The sequence below is a fragment of the Prosopis cineraria genome, unplaced genomic scaffold (assembly GCF_029017545.1).
Source record: "Prosopis cineraria cultivar Desert tree isolate PC_DT_omini unplaced genomic scaffold, ASM2901754v1 PC12, whole genome shotgun sequence".
Taxonomy (NCBI): domain Eukaryota; kingdom Viridiplantae; phylum Streptophyta; class Magnoliopsida; order Fabales; family Fabaceae; genus Prosopis; species Prosopis cineraria.
In genome coordinates, this window is record NW_026555343.1 from 20,088,235 (window position 1) to 20,113,637 (window position 25,403).

Below are 25,403 nucleotides of genomic sequence, written 5' to 3' on the forward strand. Positions count from 1 at the left end.
GAATAGTAATTCTATACTATATCCCAAAAAAAAAAAGAACAGTAATTCTTTAGTATAATTCATGAGGTTCTTAACTGCTTTCACTGTAAAATTGGTCAAAACACATTTTTACCAGATTTTAGTCCCTGTGCACTGATTTTGTAGTTGTGGAACGGAAGGGGAGAAGGGGAGGAGATAGACATATAAGATTTTAAATGAATTCAATTATAAAAAAACTGGATAAACAAGGTTATAAAATTTTAATGCAGAGATGTTAGAAAAAGAGTAAAAAATTTAATTAAAAATGCAACCCTATTTTATTTTATTTTTATAATTGAACAAATTAAAATCTCTACTTCCCTCTAATTTTTTAACCAAAAAAATCATAAAAAACTAACAAAGTTCGCATATTTTTGGCAAAAAAAACAAAAATTAAATAATGAATAAATATTGATTCGATAATTTTACAAAAAAGTAATAGTATCTAGAACCATGAGTTTAATATTTTAAGTGATAATTTTACAAAAAAATAATAGTATTTAAAAATGAAATAGAATTATATAAGTAATTACTAATAAAAATTACGAAAATGAAAAATAATTATATTTTTATTCACAAAAATAGTATAAAATTTGATAGAATTAATAATATATATAATAAAAAAGAATATATAAATAATATAACATTTGGTATGTTGAATAATATATAAAACAAAAACTCTTATTCACTTATTAAAGTACTTTATATAACTTTTCATTTTAAGTAAAAGAGAAAAAGCCCCTTCATTAAAGGTTGAACCCATTAATTACCCACAAAGGGGGAAAAAAACAAGTAGATACACTTTTCTTGGTTTTATTTTATTTTTTTTTAAATTCGTCGCAATCTCATCTCCAATGGCAGTGAACCCATTTGCAGGATTGGTCTTCTCTCCTTACCGACACAAACGGACCTTTGCTCCTCCTGTTTCTTTCGCACAAAATATAGACTCAATTAATGTCAATAGCACCCATTTCAAACCGCACATTAATCAATAACCACTTCATCAACTGTCATTACATTAATATTCACAATGAACTCCTTACATGCATACAATCAACTCTCAAATAATCACCATGAAAATTATCTCAAAAAATGGATTAATCAGACTAAAGTAATTAATTGCCAAAATTTGATGCTTGCATGTGTTACGATCCTAAGGCATGCATGTTCGTTCATCAAACAATGTCAAGTTAAGGGGTTATGATGGAAAATCAAGGTAGCTTAGATTAATTATTCGTGCAACTAGAAATTAATCAAAAGAACAACATACAAAGTACGAACAAGAGCCAGAAATCATGGAAGATAACTTGACATATGACAAATCATGCTTATTATACTGCTTAGCTTGTTTCCTAATAGCGTATATATGTTGATTATTTCGTAATCTTCAGCATTGTTTATGGGACAATTATGATCCGTACAAGATGGCATTCATGATCTCTTGATCCTGTTTTTGGAAGTCCGATGAGCAGATCAGTCTCTACATCTGAAGATGAAATGTTTTCACTATGATTCTGTCTTCCTTGACTTGCCTTCATACCATAAAGCACAGTAAAATCAATATCCTCTCTTCCGTCAAATGCAATCATATAATATGCAGTAAAAACCTTCTACCTTTCTCTTAATTTTAGATTAAAATGATTGGTTCTAAATCAAAAGAATAAAAACTTTCCTATCCATCTCCTTTATTCCTCAATCCAAACATATTCTCTCTAGCTGGAAACAGTCCACAAGTGTTGCACTAGAAAGTGCAGAAACTTGATTCTAAGGAAGGAGATGGAAATAAATAATTTCAAGATAAAAATGTACAACAATCTCACCTTCTCAGAAAGCCTAGCATTTTCTGCTTTTAGGGCCTTTTCCAGAACCGTAGTCAAAACAAGATGCAGTTAGCTTCATTTTTACTTCAACTTTTATCTTTCTTGGTAACATCTTTCTTTAGCTAGCAAGCCGGTCAAACCCGCACCCGTGGGCTAAAAGAGCAAAATGACTCCTAAATTATTGGCCTAGGAGCATCTAGGAATTTAAAATTATTTTTTGGTGTAATATTCTTCTCCAACTTTTGAAAATAGTGTAATTTGATTCTTAACTGCTGTTAACAAAAAATTAACTTTGATTGTTAGTTAACTAAAAAATGACAGAAAATGATCAAAAAATTACATTAAAGGACCCAACAATTACAAAATGGGGCAAGAAAATTTTATTGGTAATGTTTTTTTCTCATAATTTTTGAGGTCTCTTTTAATCATTTTTTGGTCAACTAACAGTTAAAATTAATTTTTATTAATGATAGGAGCTATATTACATCATTTTCAAAAAAAAACTTAAAAGGGAATATTATACTAAAAATAAGTTTATGGGTCAATTTTCTCTTTAAACACCCCCCCCAAATATAGGTAAAGAAGAAAACCTGAACACACCTTCAGAAATCCTTATAGATGAACTCAGCCCGAAAAATGTAAGCTAATAACTAATTAACCATGACTTGTGTAGAAGCACGTAAACAAATCAAAGTTTAGTTTCACTGATGTTATACTTATACATATATTAGTGATTACACGGTCTATTTATTTTCTATAGACCAAGCGTATATCTAATACACTTATATACACCCCAAAAAAAAAACACACACACACACACACACAGATTTGCAAATGTTTAATTTTTGAAGTAGTTTATTGATCAAGTCTTTTTGTCACACTTTAAAAAACAAGTCTTTGTGTCTTTCCCCCCTCTTAATCAAGTTTATAATTCAAGCCACATCAACAGGCAAGTTTAGGGTTTGGAGACTTGCATGTCTGTGTATGCATGTTCGCATGCGTTTAGTTGGCAGCACTAAGTTCTCGCAAGTTAACATTTAAGATGTTAACTGGCATGTCCACTATGGCTGTTCTTAAAAACCTACCACTTGTAAACCTAATACGGCCCGAGCATGTCCAATAGGGTTGAGCAAAACCAAATCAAAATTGATAATCGAACCGAACCAAATTAAGTTTGATCTATTTGGTTCGTTTTATTCAGTTCAAATGGTCGATTTGTTTTATTTTTAAAAAAAAATTGGTTTAAATGGTTCCGTTCGGTTTGAGGATTGTAAAACTGAATAGACCGAATTAACCAATATTAATTTTATATAATTATAAATATTATAATTGATTTATATTATTAAAGATTATTTTTATTTTTATTAATATATTTTTAGAAATACTAATATCATATTTGATAAAAGAAGGTCCGGTGGGAGTAAAAGGGAGATTCTAGGTAACATATTAGAACTTAGAAGCCTGCTAGCTACTAGCCTAGCCCAATACCATTAACCTAGGTTTAGTAAAAAAAACCCTCACCAGTTTCCTCATCACTCACTCTCTCCATCTCTCGAACTCGATTGTTCTGTGTGTCTCTGTCACAATCTCAACTCTCACAGTCACAAACTCACAGCCGCAACATCAAAACTCAAACCCTCATTTCACTCTACTTTGATGATTTGCTCTCCTCTTTCACTCTTTTGGCAGTTGACGGCACTCTTCTCCTTTAGAGCTCAATCTCCACGACACAAACCCTAATCTAGCCACTCCTTCTCCGTCCGTTCTCCATTGTCTACTATTCACTCTCTCGGCTCTCTTCTCATTCAGTTTCCACTATTTCACGAAGGCACAAACCGTAGCTTAAGCTCAACTCAAGCTTCATCTTCCTTCTCAGATCAAGCTTCATCTCCCTCCTCTGTTAATTCTCCGTCGCCCTTCATTCGCTCAACCCAAGCCTCGTCTTCCTTCTGAAATCAAGCAACTTGCAAGGTATGTCTTCAACTCTCTATTTTCAACTTGCAACTCTCTTTGTCTTGGGCTTTCTTCTTCCTTCTTTGTTGTGTTTGTTCTTTTGAACTCCTGGGAAGTGCGTGTCAGGCTCTCTTTTATATTGCCTTTTGATTATGAATCCCTTTAGCTTAAAAACTAATAATTTTGAGGTAAATATAATTCTAATTTCTGCTTGTGCATTTAAACTTTGAAGACTTCTTCTCTATTTTCTTCCTGTTCTAGCTTTTAATTTATTGTTTTCTAATTTAATAGTTTAGATGTCTGCTCCCAATGAAGCTAAAGGACAAATGGCTACTCTAAATAGCCAAACTCTAACTCCATCTTCAACATCTAATACTGAAGTAAGTTCAAGAAAAAGGAAGGCCATATAGCTAAGATCTAAAGTTTGGGTTCATTTCCACAAATATGTTAATGAGCATGGAGAGACTAAAGGTAAGTGCAATTATTGTGAAAGGGAGTTTTTTTGTGATCCAAAGAAAAATGGGACCATTTTACTTAAGAATCATATGGGTGTATGTAAGAAATGGCCTCCTCCTGAGGAACCTATACAAACCCACTTAAATTTTAGTGTAGATGATAATGCTTCCATTCTTGCTAACTGAAAATTTGATCCAAAAGGAATTAGAAAATATTTGGCAAACATGGTTATAACTGATGAACTGCCTTTCAAATGTATTGATATGTTTGGGTTTAAACGCTTTATTGATGTTGCTCAACCAAGGCTTAAGGTTCCTTCTAAATGGACAGTAGCTCGTGATTGTTTTAAAATTTACATGGATAAAAAACTTAGATTCAAAGACTACTTGATTAGAAACAAATAAAGGGTTTGTCTAACAACTGACACTTGGACTTCTATTCAAAGAATCAATTGCATATGTATTACTACCCATTTTATTGATGCTGATTGGAATTTGACTAAGAGGATTTTGAATTTTGTTCCAATATCTAGTCACAAGGGGAGGGATATTAGAATAGAAATTGAAAAATGTTTGCTTGAATGGAGAATTGATAAGTGTTTATAATTATAGTAGACAATGTTGCTTTTAATGATGTTGCTCTATTATACTTGAAAGAAAAAAATTTTAATTAGGACTTTTCTATTATGAAGTGTCGGTTTCTACACATGAGGTGCGTTGCTCACATTGTAAATTTAATTGTTGTTGATGGGTTGAGATTAATAGGAAGTTCTGTAAAGAAAGTTAGAGAGGCTATTCAGTTTGTTAGGCAATTTGCCCTTGGGATGAAAAAGTTTAAAGAGAGTTGCGAGCATGAGAAGATTCAAAGTAAAAACCTCTTGACTCTGGATATCTCTACTAGGTGGAACTCCATTTATTTAATGTTGCAAACTACTTAAAAATCTGAGGTAGCTTTTAAGAGGTTTGAGGACAAAAACCGTTATTTTTGAATTGACCTTGAACAAGGGGAGGGGTGCCTGATGCTTCTAATTGGAGGAATGTTAGAACGATGGTGATGTTTTTGAATCATTTTTATGAGATGACCTTGCGTGTTTCTAGTGCTTTCTATGTTACATCCAATAGCTTGTTTTATGAGATTTACACGCTATATCGCCTTTTGGATGAGTGGACAAAGAGTGATGATTTTGAGCTATCATCAATGGCATTTAAAATGAATGAGAAGTATGATAAGTATTGGAGAGATTCTTCAAGGATGAACTAACTCATTTATGCTGCTGCTATTCTAGTTCCCCGATATAAGTTGGAATGGGTTGAATTTTCTCTTTGTAAAATGTTTGATTGTGAAGTTGGCAAAAATTTGGCAAAGCAAGTAAAGGATATTTTCATTGCTTTATTCCATGAGTATAAAGAGCTTGTCTCCCCCTCGAAGCAATCTAAAAAGGAGCAGCTTATAGATGAATCCAAGCCGATTTTGATAATGAAGATGACCTCGCTGTGAAGGTTAGAAAGTTGCTTGAATCAGAAAAGAGAAAATTTTTAAGTGATCGCCTTGGTGGAAAAACTAATAGGACTGAAGTTGATAAATATTTGAATGAAAAAATTGAAATGGATAAAGCTAACTTTGATATTTTAGGCTGGTGGAAGTTGAATAGTTTTAGATTTCCCATTATTTCAAGATTGGCAAGAGATGTTTTGACAATACCAATATCTACAATTGTTTTAAAGTCCACATTCAGCACTAAAGGACGTGTTTTGGATGCATTTAGGAGTTCTTTAACTCCTAAAGTTGTGCAAGCCCTTATTTGTGCTGAAGATTGGCTTCGTCACTCCATTCCTATGGTTGTAGAAGAGAAATTGGATGATATTCGAAGGATTGAGAGAGGTAAAATTTCTATAATATTATGTTATGTATATACTGTGTTACCTTTAAAATTCTTTTATTTATGATTTAATTTAACTCATAAATTGATTTACTTGTAGATTTTTAAAGGATTGGATTGGAACCAGCCGTGGATATTGTGTGAACTCTTCAAGGTAATTTTTCATTATTGTTGTCGCAATTGGTTCATTCAGTTGTGATTTTTGTTTTGTTGTTTCTTTTTGTAGCTTTGTAACTTCTACTTTTTGTTGTTAGACTATTAGACTGTGGCAATTGATTCATTTAGTATAACTCTTTTTGATGTTTGGTTAGTGGTTAATTCTGTAACAGCTTGCACATTTTTTTAGTGGTTACCAAGTAAGCTTCTTTGTTCTATAAAGATAATATTTGACCAGATGTTTAATTTAACTATTTTTTTATAATGTAGGCTCAAGCAAAGACTATATCATTGACAGCTAGAAACTTGCAAGTTGCAATGGATTGACTATCTTCTTTTATTTTGTTTAATATTTTATGATGATGTATTGGATTAGTTATTTTGGATTATGTTAAAACTCTTAGATTTATTTGTAGTTTTTTAAGGGATTATTATGGTTATGTGATGCATTATTTTGGATTATTATGAATTCATAGTAGGTGAAATATAAATTTATTATAAATTATATGTGAAATTTATCAATTATTTGCTTTCTTTGGTAGGGAAAAAAAATATAATGCAGGTACTAAGTTATTATATCTGAGTTCTTTTATTTTGGAATGCTTTTTCATGTTGTTTGGTTTTCAGTTCGACAATGTTAGTGTTCACGCCATTAGATGATCTAATTTCTTTATTTAATGTAGCTCTTCATGTGACATGGTCCATTTAGACCAATCCAGTCTAGAATCTAGATTGTTTTTCCCCCACTTTAGTTAGGGGATTTATTTCTTAATCAGTATCATTTTTTTTGGACAAGCCCAATTTGTTGACAAAAGAGGCCTAATGTGTTGACAAAAAGCAGGCCCAATGTGTTTACAAAAAAGCCCAATAACTGAAATGAACAACCAAACTGAACGATTAAACTTCGATTCAATTTCAGTTTGATTCTTTTAAAATTTTGGTTCGGTTCGGTTAAGAAAACTTTTGCACTTTAGTTTGTCGGTTTCAATAATTTCGAACCGAACCGAACCTTTCTAACTAATTCTCTCCCCTTATTATCCAACCAAACTCAGTCCATGAAAGCGTTAAGTAGCATGAAGAAGAAACAAGAAGTCATCTATTGTCCAATTTCGATTTTACCCACATCCCATTTGGCATTTCATCTTCTATTTCTTCACCGATCATCCAGCATACTCCCTCATTTTAGACTCTGGTTCAGACTCATTTTTAGACCCTCATCTTTAATTCTTTTACCTTCTTGATTTTCAACCTAGCTCTCAACCTCTCACCCATCTCCCACAGGCCCTCATTTTTCACTATAAGGCTTGGTTTGGATGGAGGTATATTATATTAAAGACAGAAGGAAAATATGAAGGAAAGAATATACTAGGAGAGAAAACTGTCAAAGATATAATATATAATTTTTTAAAACTATTTTTAAGAGTTTTTTCTCTTAGTATTCTCTTCTTTCTATTTTTCTCCCATGAGGAATAGAATCATTTAATTTCTTTGTTTTACCTTTGATTGTGTGTCTATGTTTTCCCTTTTTTGTATCGTGGTTTGAATCCTTAATCTCTACCTAGATCTTATATGACCCTTGTCACTTGAACTACCTCAAGTGGTCTTGTATTGATATTTTTATTTTTTTTGATGATTCGTAGCTTCCTAATTCATGTATAGAAATATTTGAGGTTGATTTGATTTAAATGACATCTAATATGTGCATCGTAAATTTTTAATTTCTTTCATGTAATTTAGAGGATTAGTGTTATATGTTTGTTGCTTAATTTCTAGCCTTATCCCTTCTTGGCTTTATAGCTTTTATTTATTTAATTATTGGTAGAACTCTTAAGTCCCACACAACACCCTAAAATACCATAACGTCTATTGATAACTTGAGTATAACAAATTGACAACTAATATAGATCATAAAGTTTTAAGCACAAGGTCTCCAATGCAAGCTTGTGTGAATGCAAAAAAGATCTTTGGGAGAGTTACCTTTAGTTGAACCTGACAATGCTCAAATTTAACTTAGTCAAATAGCCAAATGAAATATATACATATACATACATACATACATACATATATATATATATATATATATCATAAAGTCCATTGACAAGTAAAAAAATTGACAACTAACAGCTTGAGTATATAGCAAATTGACGACTAATATAATCGTCAATGGACTTTATATATAGTATTTTAGAGCGTTGTGCTGGACTTGAGAGTACTTCTCTCTTATTTATCTTATTTATTTATGACTTGCTAGCTTGAACCAACATAGCTTGAGTACGTGTAGTTGTCAATTGTTATACTCAAGTTCAATAAACTTTATGATACTTTTATGCGGCGCCTGAGTAGTTCTCTCTTATTTATCTTATTTATTTCTGACTTTCTAGCATGAGCCAATATAATTTGGGGTGACCAACTTGAATTGGACTCATTTGACATTTTCCACGAGTCAATCGGAGCCTTTGGTTCAAAACATGAACCTGACACGTGAGCTCTAGGCTTCAAGTCAGGGGTTAACATCCCTACTATGTATGTGTATATGGCGTACTTGTGTGTGTGTGTGTGTGTAGAATTCTTTTAAATGGAATCGAAAGATTTCAAATGCAGATTGATTAATAAGATTAAGATAATTTATAGTAAGTTGCATTGTTTTCAAATCAAAAATAGCATACCTCATCTTTTAGACTCCACATAATAAATCAAAAATTAAATGCAAAATGACATTCAATTATCAAATCATTGCTCAATGGACTGCCCTACCTTTTCTTCTAGTTTCCCAATTTTCTCCTTAAAGATTTGATCCTGAAAAGTATTCATAAATTTGAATTTAGATAAAAAAAAATAACTAGACTTAAATATATATATATATATATATATTATAGGCACATAAACTTGACCTTTCTTGCTCGAACTTTTCTGACACTCTTTTGCACCTCTTGTTCTATCTCATGCAGTTCTTGTGGTGAGCATGTGTTTAAACCTTCTCCTGTTAGCGTCCCGAGAGATTAAAATTAGAAAAGCAAAGTAATTAATCAAGCTTTCATTATGAATGAAGTATCATCAACAATGAATGCAAACAGTACTGTGGACTTAGATTTGGTGACTATATTTGAATCTTTGAAAATCAGATCAACCATTAAGATAAACTTACTCATTCATTAATATCAGGTGGAATATGAATTTAAAATCATTGATCCGGATTTCAATGATTCAAATGCTATAGACACTCAGTGCTTATACCAAGTACAGTCACTGAATCCAAATCTACAGTACTGTAATCCATCGAAGTTGAAAGTTGATCTTGGATACTAACCGTTTTGAAGCTTCTAGAAGCTCAATCTTCTTCATACTTGCTGTTTCATGAGTTAGATGCTGTCATTTTCAGGATTATGTGTTATTGACAAGTTTGAAGGAAACAAAGAAGACACAATTATATAAATAAACTCCTTTTATAGTTATATTTTTGTCCATAAGAAGCCTGAGTGCAAGGAAAATCATAAACAATTCCTTTTTTTTTTTAGTACAAACTGAAAGAGACTTTATTTCACTAAGGAATAGAAAACAAACTGCAAGAGGAACCAAAGAAAAGAACCAAGCAATTATCACTCATCATTGGCCTCCAACCAAAAAGGTGAAAAATGATTAAAGATGCAAAAATTAGAGTTAAGTTCATGAGTTTTCCTAACTAAGCTTACACACATGATTAATAGAAGTGAAAACACATCTATCGACGCCTATAATCACTACTAGAAAACAGATCACTTGTGATAGAATAAACCCTCAATTTTTCATTATTAAAGGTCCTTTTAGTTTTGACATGTTTTGTATAGGCAGTCCTTATGCTTTTACTAATCATTATTCCATGTCTTTCTAGTTTTTCTCGCTGGCAACCTTAGTTTCTCTACTTTCAAATATGCCTAAAGAGACGATGATGTGACGCAATTGATATTAAATATGTTGACCTATCACTAATTGTGTTAATGAGGATGCTGAAATGTTAAAATCTTGATGAGGTTGCATGCTTAAGTAGTTGATTATTTTGACTCGTCTGACCAAACTTTGTTATTTCTCATTTTGTTGGGCATGATCTTCAATGTCTTTGAGATTTTAACTCTTCAACATTCTCATTAACACACATGTTGACATATTTAACATTATTAGTACCACATTATCATCCCTCATAATATATTTAAATGTAGAGGGACTAAGGCTATAGATAAAAAGAACTAGAAGGATCTAGAATACTGAAAAAAGAGTACAGGGACATAGTTATATCAAAACATGTCAGAAATTATTGGGACCAACAGTTGTGTTTTCCTTAATAAAGTGATTTTTACAAATTGATTTTTTTTATACATCCAGTAGTTGCAAGGATGATGTCTTGAAAAGGATGTTACAGAGTTTAGTCTCTAGTAGTAACATTAATCACGCTTCCCCACAATCGCTTCCAAGCAATTCATTTTCAAGAAAAGTAATTTTGATTTGCTGACACAATGGGCAAGATACAAAAAATAAAACATACAACAAAAATGGTGGTATATATTCGCTGCATTTTGTTTCATTTCAAGTTGTTGTTTTATGAATTTTTATGTTGTGCAACAAAATGCACTAGAGACAAATGAGCTGAGGGGGGCTGGAAGGTAAATTTGTGTCTAATTTACGTTAATTTATTATTGATTAATTTTGTTTACCAATTATGTGTGTTGTAGGAGCGCTGTAATTAGTTTGCACAAATCCAAACAAAGTACGATCATTTTGAAAAATACAAAGACAACATTGTTAAATTTTAAATTAGGGTACCATATTAATCGAAATTTTCATTAAACTAAAATGAAAAGGACTAAACGATTATTTAAATAAAATGACAAACAGCATTGGCATTAAAAGATGATAAAAACAGCATAGAAGTTGAATACTTGATCTTTTCTTTCAAAAAATAACTAAATACTAGCTAGATCTTAATTTACTTTCAGATGGAAGATGATAAAGAGAACATATGAAATGGGGAAATAATTGCAATAAAAAAAAATGAGGGCCATATATAATTATGAACCTGCACATTTTGTCTGGGGAAATGAGAATTTCTAATATACTTGTGGTAACGATCAATTGTCTCCTGCAGGCTGTATAATAGAAGAAGCAATAATTATCTTCGACAGAACAAAAATTAAATGTGAAGGAAACTAATATTTTTTTCTTGGCGCACACACATGTATATACATTGGATGGATTTGGAAGATGAAATATATATGCTTAAAATACTGTATGCTTGAAAACATGTGTGTAGCAAAAAAGGAAAAAAAAAAAGAAAAAAGAAGAGAAAACATGTGCAAATCACTCATACGAGTATCACAAACACCAAAAGATATCAAAACATAGAATTTCAGAATCTCCCCAATAGAATCAAAACAATTTAAGAATATTTTGTTCTTAACTTTTCGTATAAATTGAAGAAAAAAGATCTCAGGAAACAAGAACTTTATATGTTCGATGAAATAAATCAGGGGCAGAACACGAATAGTAAGGCTGGGGGCAATTTTATAGTATATAACTATTGATGGATTGAGTTATTTAATTTTTAATTAATAATAAAAAATAATTTTATAATAGAATTGAGAAAACTTATAAGATAACAAATCATTTATACAAAACTTAAAAAATCAAGAAAAAAGCTTTGCAATCGTATAAAAAAAACTGAGTAAATAAAAAAGAAATTAATAATTTAGTTATATTTTTATTTACCATTACTTATAGAGATACTCTTCTGGTTCTATTTACAATTTATTTTTAATATGTTTCATTGGGATCAAAAAAATCTTAAAACTCGTTAATTTTATTAAAAAATTTAATAAATTTTTAATTTTACCCTTATTAAATGTACATACTTTAATAGCATACTTTATCTCTTCAATATTTATTTAATAGAGGGTAAAAAAAATTTACAATAAAAATTTAATTACATAACTTATAAATAGGACAAAAAAAAAAAGAAGAGATACTACAAAAGATCAGGTGGAGGGACTAAGGAGTAAGAGATGCATAGTGAAAATATGGTAAAAGTGAAAGTTAGAAGATTGAGAGGCCTAAGCAGAAATTTTTTTTTTCTTATAGAAAACCACCTCATAGCATGGTAAAAAATGGAAAAAACATAACTTTAGGTTTCTATACTTTGCTCATATTTTGCTATTAATCCTTGCACTTTTTATTTGTGTGTTATTCCTCCCTATATTTTTATTTTTCATTAATTTAACCCTAAACCCTCCAGGGACCTAAATTAATGAAAAATGAAAATATAGGGACCAAAAATATACAAAAAAAAAAATACAAGAACAATAGCAAAGTGTGAGTAAAATATAGGGAGGCAAAGCTATATTTTTCCTAAAAAATTTAAACAAATTGGGGGGGGGGGGGCTTTGGTCCGCCACTGATATAAATACTTGTATTATGATTGTTGTGCTTACATTATATGTAAGACTTTTTTAGTGTTGTCTTTTATATTTTGTCATAATTTAATTTATTTTTTATAAGAATCAAATAATCATACTCAATCTAAAACATAAATTTATAATAATACTATTATATAAATTACAAACATTACATCTCATCAGTTCTTATATTCTATACCGAGCACATCTAATTAAATCATTATAGAGTTAGATCTTAAATTCACAGCCCTGTGTGGCTTTAGGCCATCAAGGCTAGAGCCTTAGGCCTCATCAAAACTTTATTTATACTTTATATAATTATTATTTGATTTTTTTATTTATCATTGATATCATTTTAATTATCTTATGCGGGTCCTCAAAGTGATTTTCCCTTTTATTTACATCTTTTGGTTGAAAAATTATTGCATGGCACCTCATATCAGTATTAATATTCACATACCATTCCAACAAATGGGAAGGAGAGAGAATAGTATATTAACAACAATTCTCATCTTCCCCCATGGAATCAATTCAATTTTTTATGAGAATTATTTGATCACCAAACTTCAATATATAATTTTGTAGCTTAAAAAAATTATAAGAATATGTTTTTTTTTATAGAAAAAAGAAACTATTATACATGCCAGGCCTTGCTAATAATTTCGCTTTTGGTTTCAATACTGCTTCACATGGCCCTACCTAAATTGAAAACATGAGTTTTATATTTGTCAAATTACTAATAAAAATATACCAAATATTTCAATACTAGGTAAGTGTTTTCCTAATTAATCACGCTCCTCTTATATACAAGACATGTGAGAGAATATTAAGATGGTTCAAATTATAAGTCGTCTATCCAAATTTTTCGAAGTATTAATTTTTTGTTTCAATAATGCCCTTCAATACTCTATTATTACTCATGATGAAATCATTTCATTTGCTATTATTGCCTATCATTAATATAATGTTAACATTTTAATCGTTAAATCGCAGTATTTTTGAAAGGGAAAAACTTATATATTTGGCATTATATTCGACCAACTAAAGTTGGCATGAATGGTTCTCCTCTTCCTTTTAGTCTTCTTCCCCTCCTCTTTTTAATTTTTAATAATAATTTTATAGATGATCAAATATCTAAATCTTTATCTAATGATTAAATAAAAAGGAAAAAAAATGGAAGAGAACATGAAAGGAAGAGGAGATAATTCTTGCCCCAATGTATTTCTTATTAGTTGGGAGAGGTCTACCTAATATTATCAGTACCTACCCAAGAAGATATTCTCCATTGTCAGCCTAACCTACTTCTTATGCTAATTATGAAAAGGGAAAAAAAAAAAACATTGTATTTGACTAACTCATCATCTTTTGAAACAGCTATAGACTATATGATAATTAAAACCTAAAGAACTTATACCTTTTAAAAGGAAACAAAAAAAATTATATCCTTTTAAAGCTGTATAGGAAACCATAATAAAAGTTCAGAATACAATATAACTGCAAATGCAATAATGTTATTTGGGATTTATCTAAAAAATAACTAACATTGCAAGAATAAAATAATTGATTCTGTTTTATAACTCGAAGTTAAAAAAATATAACAAATCTATCAGGCAATATATATGGTCATGAAATATACTTCAGGAGAGCTTTGACTTTAATTTACCTAAGATGTCATTTTGTTAGAATGAAAGTTAAGCAAATGTAGTACATAACATATACTCCGTCTGATCCTATTTATAATTTACTTTCAATATGTTTCATTGAAATCAAGAAAAACCTTAAAGCTCATTAACTTTGCTTTAAAATTTAATAAGTTTTCACCTTTGTTCCTAATAAATATTTTGAAATCTCATTACTAGTATTTTTATTCAAAACATTTAATAAGGGCAAAAATGTAAATAGGGGCATTAGAAATTAACAAGTACCCTAAAAATAAGATCAAATTTTTTCTTCTCTCTCTCCTATAAATAAGACCAGAGGAGTATAACATTATTAAAAATAAGTCATAATTAATTAATTCCTCATAATTCAATTAGAGAAAGGGGGGAAAACCGTCATGATCACTTCATATTTATAATTATTTTAACAATAAGTCATAATTAATGAATTCCTCATGGTAGATTAAATGGTGGATGGCTGTGATTGAAACCACAGCCTAAGTGATACTCTAATTGAATTAAAAATATGGTGATTTTCCAGCCTCAAGGAAAAAAAAAGGTGATATCCAAGCACATCATTCATGAAAAATATCATTTCTTCTTCTTCTTCTTCTTGTTTTTTTTTTTTTTTTGGCCAAGGAAATCACCGTATCTTAACATAATCTTTTAACTCAATTTGTTTGGAACTAATGCTAAGATGCATGCGTTAATTTTGTCATATCATATGATACGATATCGGGTGGTAAACTAGAGCATTTTTATTTTTTTTAATGTTATAAATATGAGACGAGATGGACTAATTTAATAAATGAACCAACAAACTAGATTCTGATCTGGTTCAAACATTCACAGAAGGAAAACATAGCTATTTTAAAAAATCAATCAAGTCCGAGAAAATTTAGTGAAAATCAGGAAATCTAAAAAATTATTTTGAAATCATAAAAATAAAATTATTTAGAAATTGATAGAAGCGGCAGTTCTTTAAATTATTTTTGTACAGTATATTTTTAAATAAAAATATTAACTATAAATACATTAAATAAATTTGTTATCCATTTTGAGTAAAATTATAAATAAGTCCTAATAGAAGTGGAACTCAACACAAGATCTTGAGTCCAAATCTTTAAATGGAAAAACCAACTAGGCTAGAATATACAAGTGTGTTGTTAGTACAAAATACTAGATGGTTCGTTTATAATTTTTTTTCTTAAAATCATTAATTTGTATTATCAATCTATGTCATGTCAACAATTGATAGACACAGTAACATACTGAACCTACATTTGTTATTAGACTTGGATTTTTTCTTTTCGTATGAAATTAAAAACCAACTCCCTAGGAAGTATGAACATGAAACTTGAACAGTTACACAAATGTACTCGAACCCAACTTAATTAGTAACTTATGTGAACTGAACCATGCATATATCTTTGGGGGGGGGGGGGGAACAAGAAGAACGATACACATATAGCAAGAATCTGTTTAACTACATTCACCACATTACCTTTTAGTTGACCAACCCCCAAAGGGAAAAGAAAAAAAAAGAAAAGTCAAACTCAGAGAAGGGGGAAGATACCGATTATGCACACAAACCATTAATAACATGCAGTGATTGAAGAGCATGAATATATATACAGACACACATACAAATTTATACCTGGAGCTTGAAAATTCAAAGAGCTTGCCTCTGGGGGGGAAGATGATGAGACCAACCTCAGCTTCACACCGAACTGACAGTTCAAAAGCCTTCTTTAACAGTCCATTACGAGTCTTTGAGAATGTCACTTGCCTGTTTGTTTTGTTCTCTATAAGCTTCATCTGTATCTTCCCTCTCACCATATCTATTAATTCTTTAAATTCCCTCTCAGTGTGAATTAGAAAGATTCTTATGAAAAAACAAAGTCATTTGAACAAGTTGACTCAGAACGAAGAACTTACAGAGAAAGAAAACCTATAATTAATTATTAACTTATGGCTCGAAAATTAATAAGCCTTTGAATCAAGACTTGAAGAACACCCAGAAACCTCTATATAAGAGATTGAAAATATGGCAAAAGATAACGAAATTAAGTGTTGAAAATTCAAATCCCATTGTATATTTAGTAAGACAAGAAACCTAACAGTCAGAAAAGAGATCAAATTCTTGAAGTCGTCACAATCCTCTGGTTAATGACACATGAGCTATCTAGAAGGAATTTCAATTCCAATTGAAGTTATCTCAGTAAAATTGGACAAGAAACCCAACAGTCAAAAACCTAGAAACCAAGCAACATTGGATAGAACCGAGAGCAAGGTAAAAGAGAAATGATTTGAGAGTCGTCAACGTGAAAATGATTGAGGGTTTGGGAAAGATTAACAGAGGAGGAGAAATCAAAACTAGAAGCTGAGATCGGTTATCACTGTCCTGCAGAATCCAGAAAGAGAAAGAGAAGAGGAATATAATGGAGATCCAAAAGTGGAACTTACCTTTCCAAACGAAACAAGAAAACTTGTGCTTGCTTGATACGTTTGCTCTTTGCTGCCACAAAGCCAAGTTTTTTGGATTGAAATAGAAGATGGAGACCAATATCTCCTTCGCTTGTTTTGGTAAAAGAATGAAATAACTAAAGCTGCAACTGAGGTAAAAATATTAAAATAACCAAGAGCCAAAGAAAGAGATTAATTAATTTGATGTTTTATCGGCAGAGAGAGGAGAGGGAGGATCGCACTCCAAGCCCTAAAAAAAACAAAAAAAGAAAAAGAAAAAATTGCAATGCAGGTCTAAAAGATTTTGATAATACGTTGCAAATTTAAGGGCCATTGTTGTAATTTTTCTTGAGGGTAAAAATACAATTTTACCCATAATTAAAATGAAAGAAATAAAGTGAAAGTGTTTGATTGATCAACATGACATGCATGGCCATTTAATTAAAAATTTATGAACATTATGCTATACATTTATAAATATTGTATTGTACATTGTTTACATAACTTGTACATTTTGTTAAACCTAATTATCAACTAAACACGCATAGGCATTGTATTGAAAATTTATGAATATTGTGTTAAGAATTCATAAATATCGTATTATACACCCATAGACATTATTATACATACTTTGTGTGACTATTTTAATTTACCTTCAAATCAACTGAACACTCATGAACATAGTGTTAAGAATTCATAAATATCATATTGTGCATCCATAGACATTGTATTGTACATTATCTGCATAACTTGTATATTTTATTAAACCCATTGATCAACTTGACATGTGTGGACATTTAAATGAAAATGCATAAATATTGTGCTGTGTATTCATGGATATTATATTGTACATTAGACACGCATGGACATTATGTTGAGAACTTATGAACATTGTGTTGAAAATGTACAAATATTGTGTTGTGCACCTATAGACATTATGTTGTACATGCTCTGTGTGACTTATATATTTTAATTAACCTGCAAATCAATTGGAGACGCATGAACATTGTGTTGAGAATTCATGAATATTGTGTTGTGCTTTGTAAATAATGGTTTCACACAAGTTTTGAGTTTTCAAATCATACAAGGGCAAAATTATACTTTTGCTCTCAAGAAAAATTGAAACAATGACTCTTGTGCTTACAGTGCATTTTAGAATTTATTAGGCTCAAAGTGCAATTTTTCTTTTAAAGCCTACAATGCAATTCTCCCAAAAAAAACATTGGTCACGTTTAGTTACTAGAAATAAATAAAATGTAAAAAATTAAAAAAATAAAGGTAAAGTGAGATAATTAAAAGAAATGATGAATTATATTCATAAAAAAATGAGGTATTTTAATTTAGGAGATTAAAAATCATGATTCATAAAAATTATAAAATGTATAATTATTTTTACATTTATAATATATATTAATAAATTTTATTATGATTATCATTAAAAAATATATAATTTTATTTTAATTTCTTTAATATATCCTATTACATTCTTTTTTCACAGCCAAATCGTGACCATAGAGAATAAAAGAGTCCGCTGCTGCCTGCCAGTTCTAACGCCGTTAGCTTCAGGGCTGCCAGTCCCATTACATCCGTGCAACAGCGTACAGAAACACCCAATCAGAAGTCGAAAACACATCACAATTCAGCTGCTTTTGCCAACTGACAGTCAATGTTTTCCTTCGATCAGATTTTTTTACTTTTCCAAATTTTTGCCTTATATATATATATATATTTTTTTTTTAAATCTTCCGTACCTAGTCGGCTTCAAGGCTACAAGTCCATTTCATCCGTGCAACGGCGTACACAAACACCCAATCAGAAGTCGAAAACACATCACATTTCTGCTGATGTTGTGAACTAGCCATAAATGTTTGCCTTCGTTGAGATTTTTTACTTTTTCAAATTTTTGTGTTATATTTTTTAAAATCGTTTTCCCTTTTTGGGCGAAAAACTTCTGTTCATGAATTGACGCGGGAGTATTTGGATTTTAATTAAAAAATTGATTATAAAAAAAATTAATTAATAAAATCTGATAATATTTGGATCATATTTTTTAAATTGATTTTGATAAAATTAAAAATATTTGTCTTACTTTAAAAATATTTGAAATGAAGGGTGAAATTATAAAATGAACATTCTTAAAACTCTAATAGATATTTGAATGACTTAGTCAAAATCAATTTTAAATGTATAAATTATCATAAAGATATTGTTCTTGAAAATTAAAATATTGACAAAGTTATATTCCTTCTATTAAAAAATATCAGATATTTTTTGAGAAGTCGAATATTAACAAATGTAAGATAATTTTTGTTTTTTTAAAATATAATTATTACCTTTTTGTTCTCCAAAAGTACTCCTATGAATAAATTACATTACTACAAAATACATTTACAAGAGTGCTCTTTTTAAGCTTTTGGGAATGTTTTGAAAGCGCTCTGAAATATATGAGAATACTTTGTGAAGCACTCTTAAATGTAAACATTACAGGAGTGCTTTTAGAAAGGCCCTCCCATATATAAGATAAAAATTATGACTTTCAAGACAACATACAAGAGTGCTCTCAGAAAGAAGGCTCCCATATGTGATTTCTAAAATCGCTCTTGTATGTTCACATACAACAGGAGCACTTATTATGAGCATTCCTGTAGGTTGTATTTATTTTTTTTAATCTACAATTTTTGAATTTTCTCCCTTTACTCCTCTTTAAAAACTAATCCCAATATCAAAAACTAATTTATAAATACTATTAACATAAAAATTTATATACAAGGAAAGCACTTGAAATTAAAACAACAATTTCAATTTCCTAACTAGTTGGTTTAATTTCTAGCAAGCTTAATAAATAAAATCTATTGGTATTTTTTTTAATATTGAAATTTAACTTCCTATCACAAACAGTGAATAATATATTTTAATTACTCTTCAATTAAATCTTCAATTTGCTCCATAATAAAATGCGAGGATCTTGCTCAAACAAAATACTACACAAGATATGAAAGCAATATATAAATAATTAATATTATATTAACTTAATTTCAAAGTTTTGGCTTACATTTTCAAAAATGATTAACTTTTATTGTGTGATTACTTCTCTCATAAACTTCATAACATAATATCCACACTCCCAACCATGTAATTGTGTAGGTACCTATAAAATAATAAAAGATGACATTATCAAAATATAGTAGAAACAAATTTCAACTTAATTTAAAATACTTTAAAGATGAAGTTATATATATAATACAAGTATATGTCACCATCAAAAATCCAGCAAAGTCTCCTTTATAACTTGAAAGTTCAAGAATTTTTCAAAAATTTTACATCAATCCAGAACAACATATTCAGAATAACAAATATAAAATATCAATCAAATAATAATTTAGATACATACCAACTTGTTTTATTAAAAAATAATACAAACCTTTATTCTTTTCCATTTATAAAACTCAACAGGATCATACCTTTTGACGTTTGGAGGGAGACCTTCACCACCTCGATAACGTGCTACAGCCTTATAATGATTAAGCATACCGAGTAAAAAATAATTATTATAATAAACATGTATAAATAATATAGAATTAAAAACTTATTGATTAAATAATATTCTCATAGATTTATAGTTCTTAAAGTCACTATCTCTTAATAAGTCAAGATAATAAATTACAGGGACCAATGGATTGATACAAACAAGCACCCAATGTTATCTAAAAAATAAAATATTTTATTAATTAAAATATCAATTAAATTTAAAGATAAATAACAATAACAACTTACCCTAGATTGTGAGGAGCTAAAAATAAGATGTTTCTTTTGCCTTCGTCCTTGAATGCATTGGTAATCTTTTGACAATAGTATTCAAGACTGTAAGTACTAGTGTTGTGAGGACTAATAAATGAAAATTTAATTATCAATGAGCCTGGCACCACAAAAGTATGGTACAAGTACCTAAAATAAAAAAAATAGAAACATTCACAACTAATATTAAATAAATATCACAATAAACAATACAATTTAGAAAGTACCTGATATATAAACTAATTTGTGTGTGTGGTTTGTAGCCAATCCTTAGTCAGAATTTCATTATTATTTTTAGCTGCTAATTTTTTGCTAATTATTTCACCATAAATCTCCTTTTCAAATTCTACTTTATGGATTTTATTTTTAAATGTTGTTCGCACAATCACTTCAAGTGTGTTTTGAAGAGGATATTTCAACTGAATATATTCTATGTTGGTCTTCCCTACCTTAGTTATAGAGGTAGATCCTTTCGACGACTTTCCCTTCGCTTTGATTGGCTTTTTTACCACTTGTTTAGATTTTGAGGACTACAAAATATAAAATTAATTGTTAAGACCTAAAGAAAATATGAATGATTTTAAAGAACCATCAATTATTATACTTGTAATTTAACGAGCCTTGCAGGCTAAGCCATGTAAGATCCAACGGCATCAAAAATCATAAATATATCCTCATCATCTATTTACACCAGCAACTCGGCATCATTTTTTATTGGAATAGTTATAGTCATCTTTAAGGCCCCGTTTGGTATGATTGAATAGTTTTTGATGAAATTGGAATTGGAATTGGAATCAGAATTGGAATCAGAATTGAAATAGAATTGAATTATAAAAGTATGTTTGGTATGTCAGAAAAATTAGATGAAATCCTTGCATTACTTTTGTTTGGTATGCAAGACATGGAAATGAAATTATACTTAAAAGATAAAAATACCCCTATATAAAAATTAAAATAAAACATAATAAAAACTTAATTGTGTACCAATAAAAATATTTAATAAAGGTAGCAAGGAAATACAAGAAAATCAAAAGTTTTCCTTCCTAAATAATAAAAAATCCAGTAAAATATTTTACAAAAAATATTATAAATATATAAATTATATACAAATATTATGTATAATACTATCTTATATATATATATATTATAACGTTTTATATATAATGAGCAAAAATATCAGGAACCAGGAGTGAGGTGAGGGTTTTATATTTTTTGAGGGCAAATTTATCTTTCTGGAATTTGTATGAGGGCAAAAGTGTCTTAAATGTTACAATTCTATAGAATTGTTCCCAATTCCATAGCTTTAAATAAGGAATTCAATTCTGCCTCTTTTCATGGAATCAGGATTCCCAAGAATTGTAATTCATATCTACCAAACATTACTTTATTCAGATTCTTATCCCAATTGCATTTCCATCTTCACAATTCCAACCTACCAAACATGGCCTAAGTGATTAGCAGGTAATGGTCTGAAATGTATAGTAACACTATTGTCATTATACATAGATCTAAGTGACACGACATGACAATGTGGTGATTCTAACCATAATTGACATTGAGATTTGCCCTCAAAATAAAAAAATAATATTTTAAAAAAATGTGAAACATAATTTGTGAATAAATAGAAGATAATATAAAGAAAAAATTATAACACTAGGAAATTCTTCTTTAGTATGGAATGAGCAGCTATCTTTATCACTGGGGCTAGCTTGTGGCACATTTACGACTCCAATCATTTGCTCAAATCTCTTTTCCATTTGAGATTGAAATCTTTTTTTCCATTCTTGCCTCCATTTCTACCATCCTTGAATTAAAATCACCTTTGGTAAAAATTTTGGATTGGCATCCAAAGTAAGTGCCCTAAGAAATGCTGAATCTGACTCCTCTAATGCGACTAGAGACCTCTAAAGCTCCTAATGCCTTACCAAGGACATCCACATGTTTGCCCACATCATTTTGTGATATTGATTGTGGTAATGCTTTCTGTTGAACAAATTATAAACTGATTATTAAGTAAATAACGTAAATAAAGTAATACACTAAAATATCAGTACTCACACAATCCTCCAAGACTTTTTAAGTGCGTTCATCAAGTAATTTGCCCTCTTTATCTTCTCGAGCAGTCTTCCAAATAAGAGCTCGAGAAATTGGAGCATTAGGTCCAACTTCTTCCTTCTATTTAAAGAAGATATTATAATGATTTAAAAACATTTTCTTATATATATAAATCATATCAATATACGATATTAATTGGAAATACCAAACCCTACTCAATATCTAGAAACTCTTTCTTCTTACTCTATATTGAAAAGGAGTACTTGCAGCTCTAGAGCGATTGACCTGGCTGATCTGTTGAAATTTAGGCTACTGGCACATTTTAATAAATTCATTCTAATGCTCTTGCTAGATATCTGGATACATTTCAAGAGGATGAGGTTTGAATTCTCTATTTTCATCTTTTAGATGATATGTTATGAGAATAGCTCAAAATTTTCTATGAGCATATGCTGCTTTTCTCATACTGTAATGCCTATGACTCTCATCCAAGTCAAAAGATATACACAAATCTTCCTAGATATTATTTTTTATTTCTTCAAGCTATGGGTCAATTTTCTTTCTCCAGTCTATAATGCAACAGGGCACATAATGACGAGCTAAGATCCCTATATAACTGACCAATTGAGGAGACTTAACTAGTTGGCCCTTATCATTCCAATTTACTGGTAATTTACAACTAGCTACCCGAGCTCGTATCATTGCTTTCATAACATTTTTGCCCCACTTAACCTCTTTGAATGCTTCTTTTTTAGTGGGTGGAGCATCACTATTCTTCTTAGGTGAGGTAGCCATTTACCTACACAAAAAATAAATTTTTAACAAATAAAAGAAAATTTAAAGAGATATCTTACAAGTGTTAAGATTATTTTCTTTTTTTTTTTTTTTTTTTCTTTTATGTGTTATACATATCCCTCATCAATTCAAATCCCTTTTGTATGATCTTCTCTAATATAGAAGGCATTATCCCTAGTTGAAACATCAACTGTCCATGATGTTCCCCTAAAAGGGTCATCCTCAATGTTGAAATCTTCATTCTCTTCATTACCCACTATTTTATTTATTAAAAGCACAATCAACCAATTTTTATGCGCTAGATCTAACACATAGAACACTTGTTAAGCTTGTAAAGCCAAAATGAATGGTTCATTTTTATGAGCCATTTTATTAAGATCCACTATCACAAAAAATACCCATATTTAATGCTTATTTTTTACAATACTTGACGGTTTTTAACTGTTAAGTAAGGGTGCAACATATATTAAAGAAATAATACTTGACGGTTTTTAATCGTCAAGTATTAATCTTATACTTGACAGTTATTTGAAAAAAACCGTTAAGTATATGAAATAAGTATGCCCTTTCCAGAATAAATACTTGACGCTTGTTTCAAAACAAGCATCAAGTATTTGTAAATACTGACGGTTATAAGAAAACAAGCGTCAAGTATTGATGGCCAAAACCTGCCAAGGTGGCTGGGCCATGCAACGAAGCTCCCTAACGCATCTCCTACCATCTGCATCTCATCAGTAGGATAAGGTAATGGATACTTGGGGTCAATTGCAACAAGCAAGGAAACCCTAATGTAATCAGGCGGGAGGGGAAGGTTATGGATTGTGTCCCCAACAATGTTATACACGCGTCCCGTCTGCTAAACAGTTGCAATCATTCTCACCCTAAATAAATGAAGAATGTCAGTTGTTTAGATAAAAAATTAGTTAAGTAAATTTAGAAGAGAAAATGCATTACCTCGGGTATTTTGTTTGAAGGGACTGTGCAGCTATCTTTCCCGCTGGGGCTAATGTTAGCCAAAAGCCTCCCAGGGATCTGCCCCTTTAGTAGCATGTCAATTAACTTCGCCTGGGCTTCTAGCTGTTGCTGTATAACAGCTTGCTCTTCTCTCAACTTTTGGACCTCAGATGAAGAAGCCGATGTTCGCTTCTTAATTTGCCAAAGTATTGCTTCTTTGTGACACCAAAGTCGACACCCCTAACATGACCAGGGTGGTCAGGGGTCCCTAACGCTCTAGCTAAGATATCCTCATGCTCAGAAAGCTTGCCCTCTTATACTTCTTGAGAGAGGGAATCCTGTGAAAAGTAGAGCTAATTAGTATGCATTTTAATAATCATTTATTAATTGATAGATAAGAATAACACTTACAATTTTTTCAGCAACCTCTTTCACACGAGGATTGTCAATCACTCCATCTTTATTTGTTTGTGCTAATGCCCAGAGTCTTTGGCAAGATATGGTAACATCCGATCCCTCGGCCTCCACTTCTTTCTGCTCCACGCCTGCATACCCTAACCTCCTTGCTCTGTAAAGATATTCATTTTTGGCCACTTTCTCCTTATTTTGGGCGCTCAGTTCCTTTAATCAATAACAAAAATATCCTGTTAGTACGCATAGATACATTCAATAAAAGGCACTAAAATTTAAATTTTAGAAACATAAATATCTTAAATTCCTTCTTGCACCGAGAGACAACAAAAGCATCCCAATCTTCTTGCTTTACTAAAGGCTGTAATAGGGGAGGAACTTGGGCTATAAATTCAGCATCAGGATCTTTCAAATATTTTTGTGTCATAAAATGTCTGAAAGACCGTAATGCCCTCCCAGCCTTTTGAAGGACAAAATCCTTCTTGCTCTCGTCTATTTCAAATCCTGACTGTAAAATAAAATAAATATGTTAGGTGCATCAATTTAAAATATTATAATAAAATATAAC

At 30.4% G+C, this 25,403-nt stretch overlaps 1 protein-coding gene across 1 annotated transcript; it reads right to left on the bottom strand.

Annotated features, from left to right (window-relative positions):
• Nucleotides 1-1,253: 1,253 nt before the first annotated feature.
• LOC129289179 (MADS-box protein SOC1-like) lies at nucleotides 1,254-20,354 on the bottom strand. Its single transcript, XM_054925985.1, has 8 exons — nucleotides 20,287-20,354; nucleotides 16,826-16,936; nucleotides 16,017-16,148; nucleotides 11,330-11,399; nucleotides 9,590-9,648; nucleotides 9,174-9,262; nucleotides 9,037-9,078; nucleotides 1,254-1,550 (listed from the first exon to the last, which is right to left on the bottom strand). The coding sequence occupies exons 1-6, from the start codon at nucleotides 20,352-20,354 to the stop codon at nucleotides 9,223-9,225; spliced, it is 480 nt and encodes a 159-aa protein (XP_054781960.1). The 3' UTR covers nucleotides 1,254-1,550; nucleotides 9,037-9,078; nucleotides 9,174-9,222.
• Nucleotides 20,355-25,403: the final 5,049 nt, after the last annotated feature.

Coding starts and splice junctions, on each gene's coding strand:
- LOC129289179 (XM_054925985.1), bottom strand. CDS start 20,354: ATGCTTAATCATTATAAGGCTGTAGCACGTTATCGAGGTGGTGAAGGT. Junction 16,937..20,286: donor CTCCCTCCAAACGTCAAAAG/GTATGATCCTGT, acceptor TACCAAAACAAG/CGAAGGAGATATTGGTCTCC. Junction 9,649..11,329: donor TCCCCAGACAAAATGTGCAG/GTTCATAATTAT, acceptor TGAAAATGACAG/CATCTAACTCATGAAACAGC.